This window comes from Haliotis cracherodii, unplaced genomic scaffold (assembly GCF_022045235.1).
Source record: "Haliotis cracherodii isolate W230 unplaced genomic scaffold, xgHalCrac1.p SCAF_14, whole genome shotgun sequence".
NCBI classification, from domain to species: Eukaryota; Metazoa; Mollusca; class Gastropoda; order Lepetellida; family Haliotidae; genus Haliotis; species Haliotis cracherodii.
The window spans coordinates 39,456,640-39,480,291 of NW_027266269.1; the positions used below are offsets into that span (position 1 = coordinate 39,456,640).

Consider the following 23,652-nt stretch of genomic DNA (forward strand, 5'->3'; position numbering starts at 1 on the left):
GATTGAAATCGAATATATAACGTTTTGTGTTTGTTTGTTGCTTAACGCCGCACTCAGCAATATTCCAATTATAATTATGACGGTCGTCTGTAAATAATCGTGTCTGGACCAGACAATACAGTGATTGCTATCTTGAGCATCGACCCACGTATTTGAGATACGATGACTTGCATCCAACAAGTCAGAGAACCTGACCACCGATCCCGTTATCCGCATCTTACGACAAGCATAGTTGCTTTTTACTGCAAGCATGGGTTGCTGAGGACCTCTTCTACCCTGGATCTTCCCGGGTAGTTTCGGGGATTTAGTTGATTGTGTGTCATCGCAACGCAATTGCTTGGATCGATGCTCATGATGTAAATCATGGGATTGTCTGGTCCAGACACGATTGTTTATTTGTAAGCCGTCGTCCTATGGGTGGAATATTGAGTGTTGTGTTAAACAAACAAACATTAATACGAATAGATCTGAAAAGAGTGATATGCCAAACTTGCTTTTATTCAGACTTGCTGGAAAAGGACATTTGAGCCTGCTAAGACCTGATAACATGCAATGGTCTCAATGATGATGTTGTTCTCACACTGTACCAAATGATCCCTTGGGCTCCAGATTCACACGATTTTATTTCTAATACAATGAATAATATATAGACGTTACAGATACACACGAAGCGAAGGTAATGATATCTTTAACATGTAATGTCATTCTTAACATAATCGATGTTTCGACTTAATTACACTCAATGAAATGGTTTCCAAAACCAAGTATGAAAACAATGTTTGATTTAATCGCCAATTTGTCAAGTGACAGCCATGTTGTTCCACAGAAACGCCTACACATATGAAAACCCATGTTCACATACATTGTGGACGTAGCATATAGTTTGCTCTGCAAATAGTGCTATCTACGTGACCTCATTTGTATATTTATCGGATCGTGATACCAAGTTGATAATATGCCTTGCTCGCTTGATAACACTATCCATTATATGATAAACAGAAAGATCTCTGAACTTTGATGTACAGAATAGACACCGTAGGTTGCTATAGCTCCGGGAGTAGATACAGTGCAAGAGCTTGAGAGAGTGATGATGTGAACATGTGAAAATTGTTTATTATCCTCTGAAATCACACAGAAAGTTACGAGTACCCTGTTGATCAACTTTCGACACAGAAGGGAAAATGACATATGAGCGGTCCAACAGCTGGACATATGGAAGCGGTGCAGGGCCAACACAGGGATGGACACACTTGACTCCTTCCCCTACCTGTAAACAGACAATGGATGTCACATGAGTGAGTGAGTGAGTGAGTGAGTGAGTGTAGCCCGATCTGAACATTACTTCAGTTACATCACGTCAGCGTCACGTTACGTGTCAGCTTCATCTGGGAGGAACGTCTGGCGGGGGTCACACGTATAACACCTCCGGGTAAACAACAGTTGGGTGTGGTATTGTTTGTTTGATTGTGTGTTGATTTACGCCGCACTCAGCAATATTCCAGCTATATGACGGCGGTCTGTAAATAATCGAGTCTGGACCAGACAATCAAGTGATTGACATCATGAGCATCGATCTACGCCTTTGGTATACGATGACATGCATCAACCAAGTCAGCGAGTCTGACCACCGTTTAATCGCCTCTTACGACAAGCACAGTCGCCTCTCGCGGCAAGCATGGGTTGCTGAAGACCTTTTCTACCCCGGATCTTTACGGGTCTGGGTGTGTATATTGATAAACCAAAGAAGCTGGATCGGGGAGGGTAGCCTAGTGGTTAGAGCGTTCGCTAGTCACGCTGAGGACCACGGTTCGATTCCCCACAGGGGCACACTACGTGAAGCCCATTACAGGTGTTCCCAGCCGTGATATTGCTAGAATATTGCTAAAAGCAGTGTAAAGCCACACTCACTCACTCATGCGCTTTGGGCAAGTACGCCATGATTTCTGCTGAAGATTACCTTATTTGAAGAAAAAGTAGGACCCGGCTCCACCACAAAGCACCCCAAGTAGAACCATGGCAAACCCCAGTCCGCCCATAGCACCTGAGAACAAAAAGTCAGACGCGTATTGAAGTGAGGATTTGTTTGTTGTTTTTTGTTGCTTAACGCCTCAAACAGCAATGATATGACGGCGGTCCGTAAATAATCGAGTCTGGACCAGACACTCCAGTGATTAACGTCAACAGCACCGATCTGCGCCAAGTCAGCGAGACTGACGACCCGATCCCATTAGTCGCCTCTTACGACAAGCATGGGCCGCTGAAGTCAGTTCTATCCCGGATCTTCACGGTGATGGAGAAGTACCGAGCGAATTACTGTGGGTTGGAGTGATATAAGCTAACAAATGAATAAAATAAGAATGTTTTTTGGGATGGTGAAGTATTTGATACGGGTACCATAGCTGAACCTTAAGTTTGCATTGTTTCGTTGCCTGGTAACGTTTTGATAACGTTTGTAATCTTTTGGTCAAATCTTTTTTCAAGTGTACTTTCTTTTCCCCGTCAGTTTAAAACTTGGCTCAACTGTGACCAGAAACCCAAGATGGGGGTTATAACACAGACATATACAGACTGCAAGAATTGCATAACGGAAAATGATGTTTGCTCTTTATAACGAATGTACAAATTCGGCAATGACTGTAAGTAAAGTGTCCGGTATACACTGATGAAAACAAATAACGGAACGGAGAGTGAAATTGTGTTCGTTATTTCGAATGAATGTGAAACGTTGACGGTGAATATCGTTATCGTTTGTGTTTTTGGGGATTATATTGTTCGCAACAGATAACTGACCAAAAAGTTGCTTGGCATTTACGGGAACCGTTTTAACCAATGTGAGAAAGTGGTAACGTATCGATCGACAACATACAGTATGTGTGTTCCGATGTTCATATCACGTGACATGGAAAAGTAAATGTGATAAATCACGCTTACTGTTACTTTCTATTACTTGTTATTACTTATCATTACTTGTGATTACTTGTTATTACTTGCTATTACTTGCCATTACTTATTATTTGTTATTACTTGTCATTACTTGTTATTACTTGTTATTACTTATCATTACTTGTTATTACTTGTAATTACTTGTTATTACTTGCTATGACTTGTTATTACTTGTCGTTACTTGTTATTACTTGTTCTTACTTGCTAAGACTTGTTATTACTTGTTATTACTTGTTATTACTTATCATTACTTGTTATTACTTGTAATTACTTGTAATTACTTGTTATTACTTGCTATGACTTGTTATTACTTTTCATTACTTGTTATTACTTATTAATACTTGCTATGACTTGTTATTACTTGTCATTACTTGTTATTACTTATCATTACTTGTTATTACTTGTAATTACTTGTAATTACTTGTTATTACTTGCTATGACTTGTTATTACTTTTCATTACTTGTTATTACTTATTATTACTTGCTATGACTTGTTATTACTTGTTATTACTTGTTATTACTTGTAATTACTTGTTATTTCTTGCTATGACTTGTTATTACTTGTCATTACTTGTTATTACTTGTTCTTACTTGCTATGACTTGTTATTACTTGTTATTACTTGTTATTACTTATCATTACTTGTTATTACTTGTAATTACTTGTAATTACTTGTTATGACTTGTTATTACTTGTTATTACTTGTTATTACTTGTTATTACTTGTTATTACTTGCTATTACATGCTATTACTTGCTATTACTTCATATTACTTGCTTTTACTTGCTATCACTTGGTGTTACTTGTTATTACTGCCGCAAAGCGTGATGTTCCTCTACATGTTTACGTCAAAGTACAGTTTTACTGCATTAGATCGATTCCTAGTCTTCACATTTACAGTTCCGTCTATCAGCACAACAAACACTTGTCACGTGTGTACCCCAGGCGTGGGGGGTCCCCTACCGTCACTGTAGCCTCCGCCCTGGGGGTACAACTCATCCTCATACGTGTACTCGCGGATGGAGTTGGGGGTCACCACGATGTTGATTGGCTGAAATAAAGTAAATAGTCCTTCATCACTGAATTATTTGTTTATTTAACGGGGCACTCAGTAATATTACAATAAGATGACGGCGGTCTGTGAATAACGAGTCTGGACCAGACAATCCAGTGATTAACATCAAGAGCATCGATCCACGCAATTGGGATACGGTGACATGATCGAACAAGTCAGTAGGCCTGACCACCCGATCCCGTTAGTCGCCTCTTACGAGCACAGTCGCTTCTTACAGCAAGCATGGGTTGCTGAAGACCTGCTGAAGTTCACGCGTCCTAATGAACGATAACCTGCACTTACTGCATTTTAATTTCATTTTTTAAAATTTGAATGACGTTTATAGTGGCTACTTCCAACATATGATATATAACAAACGCTCAATCAAAACTATTTTATAGACTGGTAATTACAATTTGTGACTCCACACAGAGGCGTGTCATTCTTTGTTCACAGTGGCGGCGGCGGGGTGGCCTTGTGGTTAAAGCATTTACTCTTTATACAAAAGGTCCGTGTTCGATTCCCACATGGCTATCAATTGTGAAGACGTTTCCTAACGTTCCCCGCTTTGATTTTGAGTACTTCATGTTCCCTTAAACAAGCGAGCACCGGACCCCGGTGGTATGGTGTGAGGGTCGTGTGTGTGCACGTTCAACTCAGCTATCGAGTACCTTAGATGTCCCTGGTTGAGTGGAGTTTGGGTCGCGTCTTCCCCTCGAGGAGCGAGTACCTCACCTGTCCGCAACTGACTGAATTGTGGTTCAAGTGCTCCTCTCAACTAACGAGTACCTTACATGTCCCTGGTTGAGTGAATTGTGGTGCGAGTGTTCCTCTCAACTGCTGAATACTTTACATGTCCCTGGTTGAGTGAATTGTGGTTCGAGTGTTCCTCTCAACTAACGAGTACCTCACCTGTCCCTGGTTGAGTGAATTGTGGTTCGAGTGTTCCTCTCAACTAACGAGTACCTCACCTGTCCCTGGTTGAGTGAATTGTGGTTCGAGTGTTCCTCTCAACTAACGAGTACCTCACCTGTCCCTGGTTGAGTGAATTGTGGTTCGAGTGTTCCTCTCAACTAACGAGTACCTCACCTGTCCCTGGTTGAGTGAATTGTGGTTCAAGTGTTCCTCTCAACTAACGAGTACCTCACCTGTCCCTGGTTGAGTGAATTGTGGTTCAAGTGTTCCTCTCAACTAACGAGTACCTCACCTGTCCCTGGTTGAGTGGTGTGAAGGGGATGACAAACTGTCTGTTGTTGATGGCGTTCATGAAGGAAGCGACGGCAACGTCCAGAGACACCTCCTTCGACTCATTGTGGATGTTTCCCAACATCGGCGCGGTGTCCAGGAAATCGAACCGGATGTGGACGTCATCCTCGAACACAAGCTGCGGGAGAGGGAATAACTTTTAGTATCATACCTCCATGTCAGAGTGATGAGATCTGATTGGTCAAAGTGATCTTGATAAAATTATGAGTATCCCGCCTTGGAAGGGAATAAATTTCTCATGAAGGCGAGGCATGGCAGATGGTCTTCTAGACGGTATGGGGAAATGTGAATGTAACTAATTTATCCATAAACAATAATTGCCACATTAAAAGCGGCGCAAAACCATACTCACTCACTCACAGCCCTTACCTCTGTGAAGCGACCACTCAATATCAGAATCGTGTATATAGGGAGTAGCTCAGTGATACGGTTACCGGATCTTGTATCCAGGCACGTGCACGGACGGCAACCGGTAGATGATGACGCAATACACGACCATGACATACATTTACACTATTTCATAACTATTGGGTGCTATGTTTGATTGTGTCGGTGCTAATGATCATACTGTCCGGCTGATTAAGGGTACGACTTGTCTTTACCCTGAGCTGCGAGACTCTAAGTGGTGACGCTCCCGTGATGACGACTATTTCCTCCAGGACTGTATAGCTGAAGGTTGTTCTGTCGCGGTCAATAGTTCCAGCATAGGTACCTGTAAACAATGAACGGCGTTACACTCTGGTACACACAACATACAGAACACAATACACACACACACACAAACACACACGCACGCACGCACGCACGCACACGCACACACACACACTACACACACACAATTTATAGGTTAGCTTCAGGAGTACCTGCAAAATTTCTAACCTGAATTAATGACAAAGCATTCCTATATGAGACAAAGCATTCCTATATGAGACAAAGCATTCCTATATGAGACAAAGCATTCCTATATGAGACAAAGCATTCCTATATGAGACAAAGCATTCCTATATGAGACAAAGCATTCCTACATGAGTCAAAGCATTCCTACATGAGACAAAGCATTCCTATATGAGACAAAGCATTCCTACATGAGACAAAGCATTTCTACATGAGACAAAGCATTCCTACATCAGACAAGCATTTCTACATGAGACAAAGCATTCCTACATGAGACAAAGCATTCCTACATGTCACAAAGCATTCCTACATGAGACAAAGCATTCCTACATGAGACAAAGCATTTCTACTTGCGACAAAGCATTCCTACCTGAGATAAATCATTCCCACCCGAGATAAAATATTCCTACTTGAGACAAAGAATTCAGTTCAAAGGCTCAATTCAACTCTAAAATCCATCTAAAATGATACACTGAAAACTATCGATATTTATCTCAATAGTTGTTTGCAATATATATAGTTATCGCAATAGTTTCTTTCAATGTCAATAGTTATCCCAATAGTGATTTCCAGACCAATAGTCATCCCTATAAACGTGTGTCATAGAATGGTAAACCTTTTATTGAGAAAATGTCCTACAACGTGAAAAACTATTTCTGTTTGCTCCGTCATTATATTGGTTACACGCTGTGTCGTGGAAGCCGAACGGAGAGCCGGCAATACGGTCACTTTGATGTGTAATTACGTATTGTCATGTCGGTCATCACCATGGAGTGGCCAGTCAGGGTCTAGCTAGAATGCGATGTTTGATACCAGTTGGGTTTCTCAAATGGGTTTCTCACCCACAGGTACATGTGAGAAAAGGTATAATCTTCCTACTTGAGGTAAAATATCCCTACCTCAGAATAGTATTCCTACTGGAGATATAGAGGTTATCACGCATGCGTTTTCAGGATGGTAAATATCCTGTATTAGGAATAAACATTGTGTGTAGCGATCCTTGGCGAGCTAAATACATAGCGTTTATTCCTAATACATATTTACCATCGCCACACACGCAATCCCTTTAACATAAATGTCATTCTTTAATTCTGTCCTCCCAAACTCTCTTCACATCTCTCACAAACATAACCTAAAAGATGCAAGTTTTCCTGGAATGTGCGCATTAATATATATTACGTCAGAAGTTAAGTGACATGCCCGTCGGACAGTGAATATAGTTCCATCAATAAAGTTCCATCCGAAACCTGTTTCGTATACAGAAGTGTAACTACATACAGACAAAACAACTTTGCTTACACAAATTGTTTCTGGCAATCCTTCGGTCTGCCCGCTAGACTAACTTACCTTTATCAAAGGGAAGTTACTCTTACCCTAGTCTATGAGGCATCACGTTTGTTAAGAGCCTGTCTGTCCTGTCAAATGTCACGAAATGCAGTCAGATGTACACACAGCGACAAAAAGAAACAAGGTACAATTCGTACGTATTACGGCCAAATCCAACTGTTTTAATTTGGGACCGCAAAGGTCTTCAAACAAAGATATGGAAACTGATCCTGCTACAGGCTAGGCTGGTGTCCTCGCTAAACTATTTCGCAATTTATATCCCCAAAGTTGCCCAAACTTGTACAATTCCTTAGCTACGTCACAGTTAGACACTGATATTCAGTATATCAGACTAATCTTTAGATAATGATAGCAGTTATCCAAATATTTTCTTCAGATTCCCGATGGTTAATTCTGACTCGATCGCCGAGTGACATGGGCGAAGCCTTGTTTGTTTGCAAACACTGAAAAAAGTCCCCACTTGACCTCTGATATTTGCATCTCTGTCCGAATGTGACCCCAACGGATATCGTGTTTATCCGTTGGCTTTACCTTGCGGAGACACCTACCCAATATATGATAAAAAGTATTCCTAATACTTAAGATAAGGTTTTCCTGCCTGGGACTGTGAAGTCAAACCTCCTCCTGTTTAAGTTCACGTAGCAGGCGCTGATGTCCCAGTTGAGGAGGTCGGGGCGGTTTTGGGTGTAGTCGTAGATGTTGTAGTCGTAGTGGAGATTTAACTGTAACAAGGAGCCATCAATCATGATGTGAGACATAGGAAATGAATGAGTGAGTGAGTGAGTGAGATGGGTTTTACGCCGCTCTTAGTTTAAGCCCCTATTCCTAGACGCGCTTTTAGTAATGTTTAAGCCTCTATTCCTAGACGCGCTTTTAGTAATGTTTAAGCCTCTATTCCAGAAATAGACTCCTCACTTGGCGCCCATGTGGGATATCGAACCCGGTCCTTTGGCGTTTGGAGGGAGCGCTTTAGCCACTAAGCTACCCTACCACCACTTTATACACGAGGAATGTGCTGGGACCTTCGCAAACCGAGATGGGAAATCAACAAGACGTTGTCAACGTTATGGCCTGTAAAGGGGTTTTCACATTCTCCCGCGCTGAGGAATCGAACCACGGACCTTCTGATAAAATATTGAACGCCCTCTCCTCTTGACCCAAGAGGTTGCCCTGTCAGCAAGCTGACAAGGTAAGTATGACGTCTGTTGGATGACTTTACGCCCTTCATCTCCTCCTTGGTTTAGTGGTAGAGCGTCCGCCCGGTGTGTGGAAGGTCCGGGGTTCGATCCCCGGCCTCGTCGTACCAAAAGACGTTAAAAAGATGGTACTTGTTGTTATCCTGCCAGGCGCTTAGCATTTAACAAGGACTGATCGGCTAAATCCTAATTTAAACTGCGGCATGGTATCTCAGTGGCATCAGGCCGGATTGGCACACACACACACACACACGCACACACACACACGCACACACACACACACACACACACGTACATGCACGTCGCTGTATAAGTGCAATAATCTTGGATGATTGTACGTTCATCAAATTGTACAATCTGATCAAGTCTTTGATAAGCACTTTATAATTTGGAAGAACATTTACTGTTATGGGTAACAGCTTCTTTACAGCATAAGTGCCATGTATTCAGGTACAATCCGATATTTTGTGTGTGTTCTGTGTGTGTATTAGTCCGCACTATTGCCTGTTTTATAGTTTGTAACATAGTTTGATATAGTTTGATGCTCCATTTAGACACTGTATACTGACTCCGAGGCGACCAGTCTGTGTTTAATTCCCTTAATGCCGGGCACCAGGCAGGGTAACAAGAAGTACCATCTATTAACGCCTATTGATATGACGCGCGGCTGGAGATCGAACCGCCGAAGTTCCGCTCTACGGGCAGACGTTCTATCCACTTGACCACGGAGATGATCTCCGGGAAGACGCTCTATCTGCTTGATCAAAGACGTGGTCTCAGGGCAGAAGCTCTATATCCACTTGACCACGTACGTGGTCTCAGGGCAGATGCTCTATATCCACTTGACCACGTACGTGGTCTCAGGGCAAACGCTCTATATCCACTTGACCACGTACGTGGTCTCAGGGCAGACGCTATATCCAATTGACCACGGAGGTGGTCTCAGGGCAGACGCTATATCCAATTGACCACGGAGGTGGTCTCAGGGCAGATACTGTATCCACCAGATCACGTACGTGGTCTCAGGGCAGATGCTGTATCCATCAGATCACGTACATGGTCCCCGGGCAGATACTGTATCCACCAGATCACGTACGTGGTCCCCGGGCAGATACTTTATCGACCAGATCACGTACGTGGTCTCAGGGCAGATACTGTATCCACCAGATAACGTACTTGGTCTCCGGACAGATACTGTATCCACCAGATCACGTACTTGGTCCCCGGGCAGATACTGTATCCACCAGATCACGTACTTGGTCCCCGGGCAGATACTGTATCCACCAGATCACGTACTTGGTCCCCGGGCAGATACTGTATCCACCAGATCACGTACGTGGTCCCCGGGCAGATACTGTATCCACCAGATCACGTACTTGGTCTCCGGGCAGATACTGTATCCACCAGATCACGTACGTGGTCTCCGGGCAGATACTGTATCCACCAGATCACGTACGTGGTCCCCGGGCAGATACTGTATCCACCAGATAACGTACGTGGTCTCAGGGCAGCTACTGTATCCACCAGATCACGTACGTGGTCTCAGGGCAGATACTGTATCCACCAGATCACGTACTTGGTCCCCGGACAGATACTGTATCCACCAGATAACGTACTTGGTCCCCGGGCAGATACTGTATCCACCAGATCACGTACGTGGTCCCCGGGAAGATGCTGTATCCACCAGATCACGTACGTGGTCTCCGGGCAGATACTGTATCCACCAGATCACGTACGTGGTCCCCGGGCAGACGCTGTATCCACCAGATCACGTACTTGGTCCCCGGGCAGATACTGTATCCACCAGATCACGTACTTGGTCTCAGGGCAGATACTGTATCCACCAGATCACGTACTTGGTCTCAGGGCAGATACTGTATCCACCAGATCACGTACTTGGTCTCAGGGCAGATACTGTATCCACCAGATAACGTACTTGGTCTCAGGGCAGATACTGTATCCACCAGAACACGTACTTGGTCCCCGGGCAGATACTGTATCCACCAGATCACGTACTTGGTCCCCGGGCAGACGCTGTATCCACCAGATCACGTACTTGGTCCCCGGGCAGATACTGTATCCACCAGATCACGTACTTGGTCTCCGGGCAGATACTGTATCCACCAGATCACGTACTTGGTCCCCGGGCAGACACTGTATCCACCAGATCACGTACTTGGTCCCCGGGCAAATACTGTATCCACCAGATAACGTACTTGGTCTCCGGGCAGATACTGTATCCACCAGATCACGTACGTGGTCCCCGGGCAGATACTGTATCCACCAGATAACGTACTTGGTCTCCGGGCAGATACTGTATCCACCAGATCACGTACTTGGTCTCAGTTCAGATACTGTATCCACCAGATCACGTACGTGGTCCCCGGGCAGATACTGTATCCACCAGATCACGTACTTGGTCCCCGGGCAGACGCTGTATCGACCAGATCACGTACTTGGTGCCCGGGCAGACGTTGTATCGACCAGATCACGGAAGCGCACTCCGTAGCTGAGCGAAGGCGTGGGGGGATTTGCTGATATGGTCCATAACTCCAGTGTTCACACACACACAATATGTATATGTAGTATACTTCAAACTGCAGAATTTAAACCCATTCACGAACTCGCATCAATAAAATCTTAGGTACACCTTTGTTTACATATATACTTGACATAAACTGCGGGGTAAAAGGAAGTGTACGCTTGAAAATTAGAAATGACGAAAACATTACAAACGTTACTGGGCTGAAAACAGTCGCTGAAACACTGCAAACTTAACGTCCAAAACACAACTATGGTACCGGACCAAACACATCACCATCGGGTAACCAGGTTTTTTTGTTTCATTATTAGCCGCCATGATCGGGGGTTCTATAATTTCTTTTGCCGAAAAGTTCATAATTATTAACACTCAAAAAAAACTCACGCGGGCATGAATATATTCCTGGTCAAGTCACATCTCGAATTGCGACCCGTATTAGTACCAGGATCCGCTAATTGTAGTTCCCTATTTCGTATTCTCAGTGGTGCCCTGGGTCTATCAGCACCGTGCGCGTGGGAGTCACCAATATTTAAAAGCGGGTAATATTCAATTCAATCCAGCAGATCATGAGATGAACATTTTGAAATGGGAGATAACTCACAACAGCCATCGATACTGTCATCCGCAGCGGAACCCCGCCTTGAAACACGGCTTGCTTGTCCTCCACTGAAGAGTAGTTATCCTGTAAGCAGTAAACACAGTCAACACCTATGGTGAGGTGAGGTGAAATTGGGTTTAACGTCGCGTCCAAGATTATTGCACTTATATAGCGACGTGCATGTACGTGTGTGTGTTTGTGTGGCTGCTTGTACTAGTCCGGACTGATGCCGATTTATAGTGCTAGCACACTGAGATAACATGCCGCAGTGTAACATGAATACCCCACTCAGACACAGTACACTGACTCCGAGCCGACCAGTCCTTGTTTTAGCCCCTTCATGCCGAGCGCCAGACAGGGTAACAACAAGTACCATCTTTTAACGTCTTTTGGTATAACGCGGTCGGGGATCGCACCCCGGACCTTCCGCTCTCCGGGCGGACGCTCTACCACTAGACCACGGAGGCGGTCTCAACACTTATGGGACGGACCAGGTGGGGAGGTCGGGTATTTTTTCTTCACTGTAAGGGACTGAGATTGTTGTCTTCTTAAGAAATAGCTATATTTTGTTTGGGCAACTTTGGAAAGAATGTTAAAAGTGTTCTCACTGTTCACTAAAACATAATAACTGTATATATGTAGGTGATTATAATTTAACAAAAACAAACAAAAACACCCCAGCGAACTAACATCAGCACATAAAAATAGAAGACAACAGTGGCATTCTTCAGCGCCGTTTTACAACTCAAGCCTCGCACATTCTATTATCAGCCAATCAGGAAACAGTAACCCGTTAGTGGGCGTGACATTATATTCTTTCAGGTCTTGGAAACATAAACGCAAGAACATAGCTTCGTTAGCCAATAAAATACTTGCCGTTTATTTATATATAGAGGATATTTCATCGGTCTCGTTAAATTCTCCCCACCTCACATACAGGGACGGTTCACCAGCCATTGTATTTGCGACTTAAGAAAAAAGTTTCTTAAAAAATATTAATAAAAGTATCAAAAAATATTTACAGTCAAGAAAATTGAAAAAAAATAATATTCTTGAAAACTAGGAGACCGCTGTTGAAAGCGAAAGAATACACACTGGTCAATGACAAAAATTGCGCTTTGCAATACGAACATTGACGAGTTAGATGAGACATTTACAGTTTATAACGAAACATATTCGAGAGAATAACGAACGGCAAGGAGTGATATTTACTCCAAAAAGGACCATCTGTCATTATTTGGCCATGTCAGTGTGGAACTAACGTACAAAGGACGTCAACAGTTTGTGTACAGGCCTTTCACTTACGATAAAGGGAGACAATTTAAGGGGAGGTAACTCTTGCATGACAATAATTCCGTCAAAGTATTATGTTCACTGCAGTGAAATATCACTTTTCTTAACTTCAGAAAACTCAGTCTTTCACACTGAAGTAAAAAATAAAACGTATGAGTTGCAGCTACAACATACGCCAAGTACCACGTGATGACATACCGTCCTGAAGAACCACTGCCACGTGCTGTTGACTGGGTTTTCGTATGGATAATCGGTCCTCCGTCCCACCCATGTGTCTGCATCGATATTACGTGCGTTTTTCTACAACAGATACATGTTTGTGAACGACACATTGATTACGCTGACGTAGATGTAAGTTACACTGGTACAGTAACATCACCGAGACACTCCGGTGCCTGCATGTGTCACCATATACAGTCCTCATTTCACTTACAAAGTTGGGGGGCCGTGGCCAAATCGTCTTAGGCGCCGCAATTGGCTGTGCAGAGTTGCGTCCCTTGGGCACGCCAGACACCTTGGGCTATGGGTTCGAAACCCACACTCCTAAATCACTGAATAAATTATTCATCTAACTGAGTACACCAGTTACGTTTTTTTCTTGACTTGGGCAGTTACGCACCTACTCTTGCTGTAAATGGGGATACAGGGGGGATACCTCCGATTGTCAGACAGTGGATACGTACAGCTAGAGCTAGTGCTGTTGTCACACCCTAATGGATTAACTAAACACGTCTTTACGTGGGCGGAAACGTTTCCCGCTAATGATATAATTTAGAACTCACATTTTTCGGCAAAACTGGCAGAATCAAACATGCAGTACATATACTAAAGGCCGAAAGAAACGCAAAACATTGAAACATAAAGAGAAGTATGTGCGTTGAGAAGAGATGTTTCCAATATGTACGACTTAATGGCAAAACTAACAATCCGTCCAGTGTAACCACAGAGTGTGTTTATTATTATCACGATATTTACGTGACTCCTAAACTAAACACGCTAATCCTGCACAAGACAAATGGTGCATCTCGAGTCATGAATCTGTGACGTCGCATGTGGGCGTCCATGAGCGTCGGTTCACACAACATACCAGAATGTTCGCTTGTCTATCGAACGAATCTAATATATCTTGAATATGAGTAATTCTTCATATATTAACAAACATGCATGGTATTAACGTTTCTTTTGGGGGTGAGTATATTAAGCATCGCTGATTGAAATGCGAAAACTATTTCTATGCAAATACAAGATGGAAAATAATTTTCATGGTGTTGCAAGCAAACTTCGCACGTACAGGATTTTTAAAGGTTGTGTTTTTTTCGATCTCATTAAAATCAGATCTTAGTTCTCGCTACCGCAAAACGTTGACCGACCAATGGAATGACCAATCAGAAGGCAGCTTTCTCGTGCGTTACGACACTGTTTTCAAATTGGCATCAACCCTTCAAACATATTTTGACAAATTCTCGATTAAAAAATTGAAACCTGAACAAAAGAACATTCTGGAATCGCTAAGAGATGGTCTAGATTTTATGCATTCAGTCGTCAAACCCGTAACTATCGTTCGGAACACCCCATGTTAAAGTGACTCCTGTGAAATCTGTCAGGAACTGTGTGCCCGGAGTAACTCTTCTTACTGTGCAAAATTTAGTTGCGGTATTGGACCTTCAAGGATCGAAACAGACAGATATGTTAACTTAAATGTTGAAGACAGAGTGTGTTCGAACTGTCATGACCATTTTGGAGATGAAGAACACGTTTTATTTCAATGAACATTATATACATGTACACCATTTACGAGTGTAACAGCTAAAATGTCTATCTTTCCAAACATGAGAAACTTTTTAAGCATGAGTATATTTCAGTTCAATACTTCAACGCTGAAAGCATTTGGGTAAAACATACTTATATCTATATGTAAATTAGTTTTGTATCGTGTTCTTCTTGTGACTCATTCACTCACTACAACACCTTTAGATGTGGTCCACCCACTCACCGACCACCCCTTCATGTGACCCAATCACACACTCACTACACCTTTAGATGTGACCCACCCACTCACCCACCACACCTTCATGTGACCAAATCATACACTCACTACACCTTTAGATGTGGTCCACCCACTCACCAAACACACCTTTATGTGACCCACCCACTCACCCACCACCCCTTCATGTGACCCAATCACACACTCACAACACCTTCATGTGACCCACCCACTCACCCACCACGCCTTCATGTGACCCAATCACACACTCACTACAACACCTTTAGATGTGGTCCACCCATTCACCGACCACCCCTTCATGTGACCAAATCACACACTCACTACACCTTTAGATGTGGTCCACCCACTCACCAAACACACCTTTATGTGACCCACCCACTCACCCACCACCCCTTCATGTGACCCAATCACACACTCACAACACCTTCATGTGACCCACCCACTCACCCACCACGCCTTCATGTGACCCAATCACACACTCACTACACCTTTAGATGTGGTCCACCCATTCACCCACCACGCCTTCATGTGACCCAATCACACACTCACAACACCTTTAGATGTGGTCCACCCACTCACCCACCACGCCTTCATGTGACCCACCCACTCACCCACCACGCCTTCATATGACCCACCCACTCACCCACCATGCCTTCATGTGACCCAATCACACACTCACAACACCTTTAGATGTGGTCCACCCACTCACCCACCACCCCTTCATGTGACCCAATCACACACTGACAACACCTTTAGATGTGGTCCACCCACTCACCCACCATCCCTTCATGTGACCTAATCGCACACTCACAACACCTTTAGATGTGGTCCACTCACTCACCCAACACACCTTCATGTGACCCAATCACACACTCACAACACCTTTAGATGTGGTCCACCCACTCACCCAACACACCTTCATGTGACCAAATCACACACTCACTACACCTTTAGATGTGGTCCACCCACTCACCCACCACCCCTTCATGTGGCCCAATCACACACTCACCACGCCCTCCGGGGCAAGGGAGTCAAAGGAGTTAAAAGTCAGGTTTCCACCTTGTCAGCTTGGCGTGGACAGTTGCTTTCCAAATGTTTACATGTTTTAAATCAATTTGATTTGATGTAGAAATTAAGACCCATTTTATTGCATAAAAGATATTGATTATAGATTAGATCGTCTAGACTTGGCGCCGCCATTGTGTTTGAAGAAAATCAAGTGAAACGAGAGGTGGAATAAGTTTAAGCGATAGGAGGAACAAAGAAGGAACACAACTCGTAGCTGGCACTGGTAGCGCGACGATCAACCTACGAAATATCAGCCGTGCTGGAAACTGGACTTTTACATTCAGTTAACCCCCTTGCCTCGGGAAGAAGGGGACTCACTCGCTCACCACACCTTCATAAGTGACCCACTTACTCGTCACATCTTCATATTTGACTCATTAACTCACCACACCCTCAGATCTAACTGACTGACTCACTCATTCCACCAACATGCGATCCACTCACTCATTCACCACATTTTCAGATGTACCCAAACCATTCAATCACCAAATCTTCACATGTGAACAACTCACTCACTCGTATACCTTCAGACGTGACCGACTCAATCACCCAACACACCTTCAGGTCACTTACTCAACAAACCTTCAGGTGTGAATCCTTCAGTACCATACTACCATTTCATACGTGACCCATTCACAAGACATTCAGCCGTGACCCACTACTTCACTCACCACGCCTTCACACGTGACCCACTACTTCACTCACCACGCCTTCATATGTGACCCACTACTTCACTCACCACGCCTTCATATGTGACCAACTTACAAGACATTCAGCCGTGACCCACTACTTCACTCACCACGCCTTCTCACGTGACTCACTACTTCACTGACCACGCCTTCACACGTGACCCACTACTCCACTCACAACGCCTTTCTATGTGACCCACTTACAAGACATTCAGCCGTGACCAACTACTTCACTCACCACGCCTTCATATGTGACCCACTCACAAGACATTCAGCCGTGACCCACTACTTCACTCACCATGCCTTCATATGTGACCCACTCACAAGACATTCAGCCGCGACTCACTACTTCACTCACCATGCCTTCATATGTGACCCACTCACAAGACATTCAGCCGCGACTCACTACTTCACTCACCATGCCTTCATATGTGACCCACTCACAAGACATTCAGCCGCGACTCACTACTTCACTCACCACGCCTTCATATGTGACCCACTCACAAGACATTTAGCCGTGACCCACTACTTCACTCGCCATGCCTTCATATGTGACCCACTACTTCACTCACGACGCCTTCATATGTGACCCACTTACAAGACATTTAGCCGTGACCCACTACTTCACTCACCACGCCTTCACACGTGACCCACTACTTCACTCACCACGCCTTCATATGTGACCCACTCACAAGACATTTAGCCGTGACCCACTACTTCACTCGCCACGCCTTCATATGTGACCCACTCACAAGACATTCAGCCGTGACCCACTACTTCACTCACCATGCCTTCACATGTGGCCCACTACTTCACTCACCACACCTTCATATGTGACTCACTACTTCACTCGCCATGCCTTCACATGTGGCCCACTACTTCGCTCACCACGCCTTCATATGTGACCCACTCACAAGACATTCAGTCGTGACCCACTACTTCACTCACCATGCCCTAATATGAGACCCACTCACAAGACATTCAGCCGTCACCAAATACTTCACTCGCCACGCCTTCATATGTGACCTACTCACAAGACATTGAGCCGTGACCCACTACTTCACTCGCCACGACTTCATATGTGACCCACTCACAAGACATTCAGCCGAGACTCACTACTTCACTCACCACGCCTTCATATGTGACCCACTACTTCACTCACCATGCCTTCATATGTGACCCACTCACAAGACATTCAGCCGCGACTCACTACTTCACTCACCACGCCTTCATATGTGACACACTACTTCATTCACCACGCCTTCATATGTGACCCATTACTTCACTCACCATGCCTTCATATGTGACCCACTCACAAGACATTCAGCCGCGACTCACTACTTCACTCACCACGCCTTCATATGTGACACACTACTTCACTCACCACGCCTTCATATGTGACCCACTACTTCACTCACCATGCCTTCATATGTGACCCACTCACAAGACATTCAGCCGCGACTCACTACTTCACTCACCACGCCTTCATATGTGACACACTACTTCACTCACCACGCCTTCATATGTGACCCACTACTTCACTCACCATGCCTTCATATGTGACTCACTACTTCACTCACCACGCCTTCATATGTGACCCACTACTTCACTCACCATGCCTTCATATGTGACCCACTACTTCACTCACCACGCCTTCATATGTGACCCACTCACAAGACATTCAGCCGCGACTCACTACTTCACTCACCACGCCTTCATATGTGACACACTACTTCACTCACCACGCCTTCATATGTGACTCACTACTTCACTCACCATGCCTTCATATGTGACCCACTACTTCACTCACCATGCCTTCATATGTGACCCACTCACAAGACATTCAGCCGCGACTCACTACTTCACTCACCACGCCTTCATATGTGACACACTACTTCACTCACCACGCCTTCATATGTGACTCACTACTTCACTCACCACGCCTTCATATGTGACTCACTACTTCACTCACCACGCCTTCATATGTGACCCACTACTTCACTCACCACGCCTTCATATGTGACCCACTCACAAGACATTCAGCCGCGACTCACTACTTCACTCACCACGCCTTCATATGTGACCCACTACTTCACTCACCACGCCTTCATATGTGACCCACTCACAAGACATTCAGCCGCGACTCACTACTTCACTCACCACGCCTTCATACGTCACCGAGGGGGATGTGAAGTCCATATTGAAGAACTCATATCCCGTCCTCTGCCTGACGTCGTACGGTCCAGCCCTTTTGTCATCAAACCTCGACTGCTCTATCAACATCCACGTGCAGTTGCCCTGTTCGTTGTCCGTCACGTACGCCATGCCTTGTAACAATACATACTGCATCAGGATATAAATCAGGTACGCCATGCCTTGTAACAATACATACTGCATCAGGATATAAATCAGGTACGCCATGCCTTGTAACAATACATGCTGCATCAGGATATAAATCAGGTACGCCATGCCTTGTAACAATACATACTGCATCAGGATCTAAATCACGTATGCCATGCCTTGTAACAATACAAACTGCATCAGGATATAAAACAGGTACGCCATGCCTTGTAACAATACCCAAACCATCAGGATATAAATCACGTACGCCATGCCTTGTAACAATACAAACTGCATCAGGATATAAATCACGTACGCCATGCATTGTAACAATACATACTGCATCAGGATATAAATCACGTACGCCATGCCTTGTAACAATACATACTGCATCAGGATATAAATCACGTACGCCATGCCTTGTAACAATACAAACTGCATCAGGATATAAATCAGGTACGCCATGCCTTGTAACAATACCAAAACCATCAGGATATAAATCGCGTACGCCATGCCTTGTAACAATACATGCTGCATCAGGATATAAATCGCGTACGCCATGCCTTGTAACAATACATACTGCATCAGGATATAAATCACGTACGCCATGCATTGTAACAATACCCAAACCATCAGGATATAAATCACGTACGCTATGCCTTGTAACAATACAAACTGCATCAGGATATAAATCACGTGCGCCATGCCTTGTAACAATACATACTGCATTAGGATATTAATCACGTACGCCATGCATTGTAGCAATACAAACTGCATCAGGATATAAATCACGTACGCCATGCCTTGTAACAATACATACTACATCAGGATATAAATCACGTACGCCATGCCTTGTAACAATACATACTGCATCAGGATATAAACACGTACGCCATGCCTTGTAACAATACATACTGCATCAGGATATAAATCACGTACGCCATGCCTTATAACAATACATACTGCATCAGGATATAAATCACGTACGCCATGCCTTCTAACAATACACAAACAATCTGGATATAAATTATGTACGTCATGCCTTTGTTACAATATATACAGTATCAGGATATAAATCATGTTCGCCATGCCTTGTAACAATACACAAACCATCAGTATATATATCATGAACTCAATACCTCGTTGTAATACATATATCATCAGGTTATAAATTACTTGTAATTAAATGATGTGCGCAATGATTATTCAAGCAAAATAAAATCTTTCTAAACTGTACCAGTATTGAAATCGTGTATTTCCGTCAAAGGTCGGGTTCCGAACGAACTTGTTCCTGTTGCCGGCGTGTAGACGTACTTGGTGAGCTTGTAGGAGCTGTCGTACCACTCCTGAAGCACAACGACGCAGTGTACAATGACGTGCAATCTGTATATATGACGTGTATGACTTATCTAAATGACTTACAATATGTATCTGGCATACAGTGTGTTCATCACATCTGATGGATTACCTCCTTCAGCACAACCATATACAAAGTGTATATATCTCCACTACCACATACAAAGTGTATATATCTCCACAACCACATACAAAGTGTACATATCTCCAGAACCACATACAAAGTGTATATATATCCACAACCATATACAAAGTGTATATATCTCCACAACCACATATAAAGTGTATATATCTCCACTACCACATACAAAGTGTATATATCTCCACAACCACATACAAAGTGTATATATATCCACAACCACATACAAAGTGTATATATCTCCACAACCATACACAAAGTGTACATATCTCCACAACCACATACAAAGTGTACATATCTCCACTACCACATAAAAAGTGTACATATCTCCACTACCACATACAAAGTGTAAAAAAAACTCCACAACCACATACGAAGTGTAAATATCTTCACTACCACATACAAAGTGTATATAACTCCACTACAACATACAAAGTGTATATATCTCCACAACCACATACAAAGTGTATATAACTCCACAACCACATACGAAGTGTAAATATCTTCACTACCACATACAAAGTGTATATAACTCCACTACAACATACACAGTGTATATATCTCCACAACCACTTACAAAGTGTATATATCTCCACAACCACTCACAAAGTGTTTATCTGTTCACAACCAAATACGAAGTGTATGTATGTAAACGGTATATATATATATATATATATATATATATATATATATATATATATATATATATATATATATATATATATATATATACTGTAACCCTTAATATTTTAAAGAAAAACACCAATTGTGGTAGGCAAAAGAAAGAAAGACAGACAGTATACCTCACCTTCATAAAGGTGACGACTTTATCGACGCTGTCCACGATCTCGACAGTCATTTGGAACGCGGGGGCTATCGTCGGGAACGGCTTTGTGTCGACCCTTCCCGGACACGACACATCCGCCGGCGTCTAAACATTGAACACATCGACCTCGACTTAGTGACGTAGAATAGTATATCAAGGGCCCATCAGGATTCTAACCCCAGATCGTCAGATTCTGCCAACCCAGGGATGCAAGTCAGGGCGGTACATCAGATATCAAAAGCATCCATTTAGTGCGTTAGAATTATTAATAAAAACAGCTTTTTAAATAAATTTTTAAAATGTGTGCGACTTTGAAAGTCCGTTTTAATGCCAGGGATAATTTATGTCACTTTTGAACTCGATTAATAGAACGTAAACGGATTGGGCGACGTGATAGCCCGTGGAACGTCACTGAACAGACAGAAACTGACCCATGTCTGACACGTCATGAGTAACACAGTCACTACTTAATGTTTAATCCAAACACACTATCTACGCTGCTGGAAATTACAGAGGTACATATATTACACACAAAATAACAGGGTTAAGAATGAAACAAACAAGACATGGTTATTCTATGGCTATGTATTTGATATTAAATCATAGTTCTGCTTTGGACTTTAAGTTATCAGTGTTTAGACGACTGTTTTCAGCCTAGTAACTTTTCGAGAACATTTGTAATTTTTTGGTCAAATCCAATTTTATACTTTATGTTGCCGTGCAGTTTATGTATTGTATCAATTGACACTGCGACTTTGTATATGCACTCCATAAAGTTTCCATGGAACAAGCGTGAAAGCACTGAGTGTCATTGTGTCGTTAACTATGAGGGTATTTAAATTACATCATCTTTCTGTATATAAATGACAAAACTATCATCAGACCATCAAGACCGCCGAAGAGCGCAAGGTCGGGGTTCGATCCCCAGCCGCGTCATACCAAAAGATGTCAAAGATGGTATTTGTTGTTACCCTGCCTGGCGCTCGGCATTAAGGGGATAAAAGAAGGACTGGTCTACCGTGTCTGAGTGGGGTATTCATGTTAAACTGCGGCACTATATATCGGCGTCAGTCCGGACTATATAAGTGCAATAATCTTGTACGCGATTTCACCTCACATCACCTCAGACCAGCAAACTCGGTCTAATCGTTGACCGTTAATAGGTAGCATAATGTGTAGAATCGCTTAATGAATGCACTCCCCCTGAATGGAATAAATGCATTTGTGAAATGACATAAAATCTCGCTGTAAATGTCTAATAACCTAGTACACCTGTGAGAATTAAATCTGCTCGGCCAGTGCAGTTTATGTTAACTCCTAACAAGCAGAAGTATCACCTACTTTGGATCCCTAAACACGAACTGGTGTCCCTGTGAACGTCAGGTGAAATGACGTTTAACGTCGCGTTATTTCGCTTCACATAGTGACGTGCATCTACGCGTGTGTCTGGCTGCTTATACTAGCCGGTATTACGTACCAGCTCATAACATGGATACCCCACTCAGACATAATTTAGAATACGCCTAGTCTCTTTTTTTATCACATTAACGCCGAGCACCAGGCAGGGTAACAACATGTACCATATTTTAACGTGTTTTAGTGTGACGCGGTCAGTGATCTAACCACCGACTCGATCCACTACACCACGGAGGTGGTTCCCCTTGAAGATTTGGTTACAGGGAAAAGGATACCTCGCGATTATAAGAACCCAACATTAATAAATTAAATATTATGTAAATGCATTTACAATATTGATCGATCAGATTCTAACACCTGACAACTCCGCCACACCTACCTCAAATGCATATGATGTGTATATGTAGTTCTTGAAGTGTATGAAGTCGTAGATGTGTTCAAAGCTGTGGGCGGGACCTCCTGCCTGGGTCCCCACTTTCCCGACCACGTGAGCCCGGACTGGGACGTCAGGGAGGTTTAGGGCCATGTCCCAGGAGTCGGGATCTGGTTGGAGGGTAGAACATGTACACATTCAAGGGTTAACATGACTCCGTCTACCAAACTTACAGCTGGAGGGTTAAAGGGATGGTCGGCATACTCAACACATATTCGTCTGTAGGTCGTCAACTTCCACAAAGACCAC

The 23,652-nt window shown here is 43.5% G+C and overlaps 1 protein-coding gene across 1 annotated transcript in view; it reads right to left on the reverse strand.

Annotated features, from left to right (window-relative positions):
* Positions 1 to 479: 479 nt before the first annotated feature.
* Positions 480 to 23,652, reverse strand: part of LOC139461246 (uncharacterized) — a 28,747-nt gene continuing 5,574 nt past the window's right edge. The window contains exons 4-15 of the mRNA XM_071242884.1: positions 23,350 to 23,513; positions 21,537 to 21,659; positions 20,471 to 20,579; positions 19,054 to 19,220; positions 13,330 to 13,431; positions 11,842 to 11,922; positions 8,101 to 8,224; positions 5,864 to 5,973; positions 5,203 to 5,379; positions 3,905 to 3,992; positions 1,958 to 2,041; positions 480 to 1,267 (exon numbers count right to left, since the gene is read on the reverse strand). Coding sequence (XP_071098985.1) covers positions 1,959 to 2,041; positions 3,905 to 3,992; positions 5,203 to 5,379; positions 5,864 to 5,973; positions 8,101 to 8,224; positions 11,842 to 11,922; positions 13,330 to 13,431; positions 19,054 to 19,220; positions 20,471 to 20,579; positions 21,537 to 21,659; positions 23,350 to 23,513 — 1,328 coding nt within the window. The 3' untranslated portion in view covers positions 480 to 1,267; position 1,958. The remainder of the gene's footprint in view (positions 1,268 to 1,957; positions 2,042 to 3,904; positions 3,993 to 5,202; positions 5,380 to 5,863; positions 5,974 to 8,100; positions 8,225 to 11,841; positions 11,923 to 13,329; positions 13,432 to 19,053; positions 19,221 to 20,470; positions 20,580 to 21,536; positions 21,660 to 23,349; positions 23,514 to 23,652) is intronic.